Here is a 6380-nt window from a genome sequence, read left to right on the forward strand (position 1 = left end):
AACCCTTGGTTGACCTCACAGATTGCAAGGACCTTGTCAGTTTACAATCCCTTATATTTTTTAATTTTTCTTTATTTTTTATGCCTACAACACCTGGTCTTCCTAGGTGGTCTCCCATCCAAGTACTGACCAGGCCTAACCCTGCTTAGCTTTCAACATCAGACAGGATCGGGCTTGTTCAGGGTAGCACGGCTGTAGAAACAACTGTATTCTTGAAATAGCTACATGTGTCAGATGCTACCATGTGCCTAGATCTGTGCTAAACACTTTGAATGCATTACCTCATTCAGTCCTTGAAAAAACCTATGAATAAAGCACTAGCGGTTTATAGATGGGAACACTGACTTGCAGAATAAACATAGCCAGAGGCAGTGGGATCAGGACTGGATATACTTCTACCAGTAGAGGATGGAGGTGCCTATCTCCCCACACCCTTATAAGAATGGGTGTGTGAGCAATCCTTGCAAGTATTTGTCATTTTAAGAAATAAAATGTTATTAACCTCCTGGTTCTTACATGTCCATCTTGGATAGGATTGGACATCTTGGTATGTTTATTGTTTGCATTTATTGTTTTATGAATTGCCTATTCATATCCTCTGCCTCATTTTTACTAGACTGTTCATCCTTTTTTCTTATTGATTTCTACATATTATAAACAGTAGCCCTTTGTTATGTGTTGCAAATCATTTTCTCCCCAGTTTATTTCTTTCAATTTTGTTTTGTGTCTTTCACCAAAAAGAATTTCAAATTTCTTAAGTTGCAAATCTGAATATTTTATGGCCTTAGAGTTTTGTTATCCTTTTCTTAGGAGTGTGTATTTTTCCTTCTTTTCTTATCTTTCTATAATTTCCTCAACATTTATCTGAGATTATTTTGGTGTAAGGAGCTAGGTAAAGTTATTTTTAAAAGGCTATCTAGTTGTCTAAACACCATTTATTGAATAATCTGTCTTTTCTGATTTGAACTATATTTTTTCAGCTAACTTGATTTCTAGTTTTGGATTTTTCTTGAGGTGGTAGCATACTGTTTCAATTATTGTAATTTTAGAATACGTTTTAATATGTAGAACAACTCCTTCCTCATTGAAATTTTTGTACAGTTTTTAAATATTTATGGTACCAAATTTTGAAAAAATTGTCAAGTTTGAAAACATCTTTTGCGAATGTTGATTGGGAATTTGTTGAATTTAGAGACTGATTTAGAACAAATTGACAGTTTTATACTATCTTCATTTTACATATCTTTTCATATTATTCGGTTGGGTTTTTATAGTTTTCTTCAGATGAATCCTGTATTTTTGGCAAATTAGATAATTTGTTTTTTGTAGCTACGTAAATGGGATTTTTTTAAATTATATGTTCTAATTGGTTCTTTCGACATACTAAAGCTTTGTTAACCTTTAGTGATTTATTACTGTCCATCTTAGCTGTTTTTAATAGATTAGGCTGAATTCTCCTGAGTTGGTAGTCATGTATGAAACAACTCCAAATGATAGCTTTGCCTCCTCTTTCCAATAGTTTATTTTGTTTTCATTTCTAACAGCTTTGGCAAGTACTTCAGAATAATGTTAAGTGATAGCCATTATAATTGGTCTTATTTGTTCTTAACTTTCATGGAAACTTTTTAAAATTACTAACAGCTTAATGCTTTTGACCTATGAGCATAATGTTTTAGTCATATTAAAGAAGCAGTCTTCTAGACTTACTTTTCAAAAGGTTTTTTATTGGATTACAAGTTAAATTTTATCAAGTGCTTTTTCAACTTCTGAAATGATCATACTTATTTTCTAATAATATACCATTGTTATGTTCCTGGGAAAATTCTCACTTGGTTACAGTGGTTTTCCTTTTAAGCTAATGTTAGATAGTATAGAAGTTCCTGGTTATCTGAATGTAATTGCTATTAGGAAAAATCTACATAAACTAAATCCTTCAAAATGACTAAATTTTGTTAATAGTTAAAAAGTGAGAGGCGTTTGAAAAAGGAAACTAAAATTATGTAAATATGTCAAACAATTTTGTTAGTTTGCTCTAGGTACTCATTTATAGAAAAAAATATTTTTTAGGTAATTTTATCAGAATACTACTTATTTTAGATTTTCATAATATAGTTTTAAATAGGATATTTTTTAACAAGTTTTTGAGGCATCATCATTTTCTTAGGAGCCTTTCCTTATATGCTGATATGCACATTATTATCTCAAAATGACCATCATGTCATTTTTCTGTATCAAATTTCTTTTGTTCAGTTGTTAACTGATATAACTCTGCCAGAGCCTTATCTGCCATTGGCTTTGGGTGTGAATTCTCAAGCATCACTTTCCATAGATTGCATGAAAATTCTTCAACTCTTGCAAGATTTTCAATTTTAGTTTGCAATTAATTTATATTGCATATTAAGACATTTATTGCATATATTATGACATCCAATTAACTAAGAAGCCAATGTGATGGCCAGAAAAAGATGCTTTCATTAAGTGAAAAAAATATTTGTGTTGGAGACTAACTATAGAAGAACAGGAAGGGAAAGACCCTGTAACATGAAAATATTCACTAATATTTTCTTATATTGCTTTCTTATTCACTTTGTAACTATACAGCCTTCAACGATGAAGACTCCTGCATCGGTATTTATGAGCAAGCTTTAGATATAAGTGGGTGAGAGGGGAGGGGGCGGATTCCTGGGATCCATCATTAGAATTTTGATGATCCAGAAATTTAACTGAGAAAAAATTTTTCATTTTTATTTTCATTACACCTGTAATGTAAATGTAGCATTTTCTTCCACTCATAAGCAGACCACAGTAGTATTAACAGTACTTATGTTATCACATATATTACAATTTTCACAGATGTTATGAAATGCAACTTAACCCTCATCACTACTTCAAAATTATTATGAATACGTCTACCAGTGATTAATTATAGAAGAAGCATATATATATTACTGTATCTCACTTAAAATATATTTTGATACTTGATTTCCTTTGTAATTTTACATATCTTATTTTTTTAGATTATAAAGGTTTATCTTGATAAAGGACCCACAGGCTTCACTAGAATCTCTGGGAGGTGGGGTGTGGTCCATGACATAAAAAGTGATTACTAATCCTGATTTCTCTTTTTGTTATGTCTTAGAATAGTTATATGTTTTACTCCTATTCCGTATCTACCTATTCCAGGTTAACAGAGATGGTTCTGGGACTGATGCTTTCAGGCAGTGCTGTCACTGTGCTGCGGGCGGTCCACTCATTCAGTTTGTAAGGTTGCCAGAATGAAAGGGGAATAATGATAAACCCCGCTTAACCAGCCAGTAGTTACAGCCAATCAATGGACCTGAATCCTAGACAGCTGGACAGGAGCTAGGAGACCATGCTGCTGTCACATACTGGAGCATTGGAACCCTGGGAAACCTATAATCTGTGCAGGGAAGACTGACTCAAGAAAGCCAGTTATAACCAGGCAATGGAAATCTCAGTCTGCACATAGGTCTAACCTCAAAAATTATGTCTTAAGGTCACTAGAAAAACATGATGATTTTCTGGGATGTTTTGCATCTTGAAGAAAGAAACGATAATTTAGGGAGTATTTGAACAATCAGACTTTCTCATACATTAGGTGCAGATAGATTCATTACACGTTATTCTTTTTTCCTTTCTTTTAATATGCAGCTACCCTCCAGAGAGACCGGATCTTCAAACATTTTACCAGGAAGCGCCAAAGGGCAATGCGAAGGCGAGTCCACCAGATCAATGGACACAAGTTTATGGCTACATATCTGAGGCAGCCCACCTACTGCTCTCACTGCAGGGAATTCATCTGGTAAGACTTTCCCTGGCTTCTCTCCTGCTAAGAGGCATTCTCTGGTTGTGTGTGATTTTGGGAGAAAGCATGATTTTTAAGAATTGTTTTAGGATCGATATTTGCCTCTTACTCTACTCAATTGACCTGACAATTTTAAATCTTAAAAAAAAAAAAAAAATCTAAAGCATTTACAGATCCAAGTTTTGAATATTATTTCTTTTTCCAATCATTTTGGTGTTAATGAATCACGAACTGGTCAAAAAGCACTAAATGAGAGGCTAAATCAGCAAATAAATAATCTGCTCCTGAGGAAGAAAATATATCAACAGTAGTGCATTAAGAAGGAATGAATCATATAATGAATTATGGAAATTAATTGTTGTAAGTAAAGTAAGCACAAGGTAGTCTTCAGCCTTATGGTATGTCGCCAATGATAATAGCTTTTAGTGATCATATTAATCCCTGGCATGTAGGAATTAAGATAATTAATAGTTAAGAAATCCTAGATGAATTGGGGCAATATCTTTATTATACATGTGACTCAAGCTTATGTCTCAGTGGCAAATCTATAATGTAAAATAAATTTAAGTATTAATTATCTTCAATTAGAGGCAACATTAGCATGTTTATTTGGAAAAAGAAGAGATACCCTATCACATACACATGTACATACACACACATCCATCTCAGGAGAAAACAGTTTAATATTTGCAGCATGAAAGGACATCTATGTTTTTGTTGCATACGAGTCATTTTGTTTAAGGCAAAAGCACTTGGTTCAGAGTAATTTCTGAATATTGATCAATTACTTTGTTTTTTTTTTTTTTTAATACTTTGATTTTTATACCTTTTAGTAGTCAGAATTCAGGGTTAGTTAGTGTTTCTGTCATTTGCAACCAAGAATAGTGTCTTGTCTAAATTAAAGGTCCCAAACTGGCTGTTGACGGGAAGCCTACAAATGTGCTATCACAACTATAGTCTTTAGGAAAAAGTTCCTACTGCCTTTTCTATTGAAAAAATATGAAGCTTGAGCATCTTTGAGCCCGTTTTCCTTCTACGCAGAAGGCTGCACGTTCTAGTTAGCTGGAGTCCCACTTCTCCCTGTGGTTTGTCTGACCCAAAGAGTGACTGTTCGTTGCTCTGTATTTCATGTCACATCATTCTGCTACCCTCCTTTTTGTGACCTGCCTGTCCCTATAGGTATTTGTGGTGACAACCTGTGACCTCAACTGACGTTCTTAATGGAAACTTATTTGTTAATTTCACTAAACTTTTTCCATGAAGGAAACAACCCCCACCCGACCAGCCTTGTCTCTCTGTCATCTCTCTCCCCTTCCCCTCCAGACACACAATGTCGGTATATGTGTTACATATACATGGTTAAAACTATGGACTCTGACATTTAATCTCATCACCAACTAGATGTATGAACCTAGACAAGTTATATAACTCATCAGTGTCTCCTCATTTGCACGATAGAGACAATAATTTTATTTTGTTTATTTAATAACTTTGATATAGTACTTAAAATGCCAGGCACTATTCTCAGTATTTTACATTATCAATTTTTTTTTTATCTTCATGATAAATCTGTGAAGTAGGTACTGTGATCATTATCCCTTTTTATAGAGGAAACTATGGCTCAAAGAAGTAACAACTTCCCCAGTTCACATCCAGGCCATCTGGCTTCAGGGTCTGTGCTCTTAATCCTCCTGTTATGTGCGCTATCTCGCATAATTTTGTGAGGATTAAATGAGATGCTATATGTTAGCTACTTGACTCAGAACCTAGCACACCCTGTGGGTTTAGTACATGTGTTTGTTAATGAGAAGAATTATATTACCATCACCCAGAGACTATATTGGGAAGAGACAGTGGTAGAAGCTGTGGACATGATGGGTATATTTTGGCCATACTTCTACTCTCCCATGGACTCCGGGGTGATGTGGGAAAGGAAAGAGGGAGGGTGCCTTGGGTCAGGCAGCTGCAGTGGACTCATCTGTTTATGTCCATATGTGTATCTGCATCTGTTTATTTCACTCTATACATCTTCACATGTATGTGGGAGAGGATGCTAGAGCAATACTAGGTGATAGGGCAATACATCAGACCCACGTACAGATGAGGGTTGTTTTTCATGGAGGATTTGGGGGATTGCTACAAAGGTGGATGGAGTGAGAATTGCCAACAGCCATCCATTTGTATCATTTGCAGCATTCTTGTCCATCAGAGGGTTTCCTATGTGTCTCGTGGTAACAAACAAGGGCTCAAAAAGCACATCATCTTTGCTTCTTCTCTGAAAGTGTGTTTTTCATAAAGAATCAGAGAATGAAATCTGTTTTCCTTGAGTACTGTAATTATAGGAAAACTGTTGCTTAAATATTCAACTGATAAAACTTTTTTCTCTGTTGTCTTGAACAGGGGAGTATTTGGGAAACAGGGTTATCAATGCCAAGGTAAGAAACCATTTTTAAAACTATGTTTAATCTTGTTCCTATGTTAAAAAGTGATTATACCAAGAAGAAACAGGATACATTCCATTGAGGTTGTGAAAAATTACTCTGTAGGCCAGATG

General features: G+C 34.7%; 1 protein-coding gene and 1 pseudogene across 2 annotated transcripts in view; one reads left to right on the forward strand and one right to left on the reverse strand.

Moving 5' to 3' along the window:
• PRKCH (protein kinase C eta) overlaps window positions 1-6380 on the forward strand; it is a 194949-nt gene that overhangs the window by 101796 nt on the left and 86773 nt on the right. For both annotated transcript variants that reach the window (XM_006915103.2, XM_025049138.1), the window contains exons 3-4: window positions 3673-3823; window positions 6227-6261. In XM_006915103.2, the coding sequence (XP_006915165.1) occupies window positions 3673-3823; window positions 6227-6261 (186 nt within the window). The remainder of the gene's footprint in view (window positions 1-3672; window positions 3824-6226; window positions 6262-6380) is intronic.
• Window positions 82-200, reverse strand: LOC112482479 (annotated as a pseudogene).

Source organism: Pteropus alecto, unplaced genomic scaffold (genome assembly GCF_000325575.1).
Source record: "Pteropus alecto unplaced genomic scaffold, ASM32557v1 scaffold276, whole genome shotgun sequence".
NCBI lineage: Eukaryota > Metazoa > Chordata > Mammalia > Chiroptera > Pteropodidae > Pteropus > Pteropus alecto.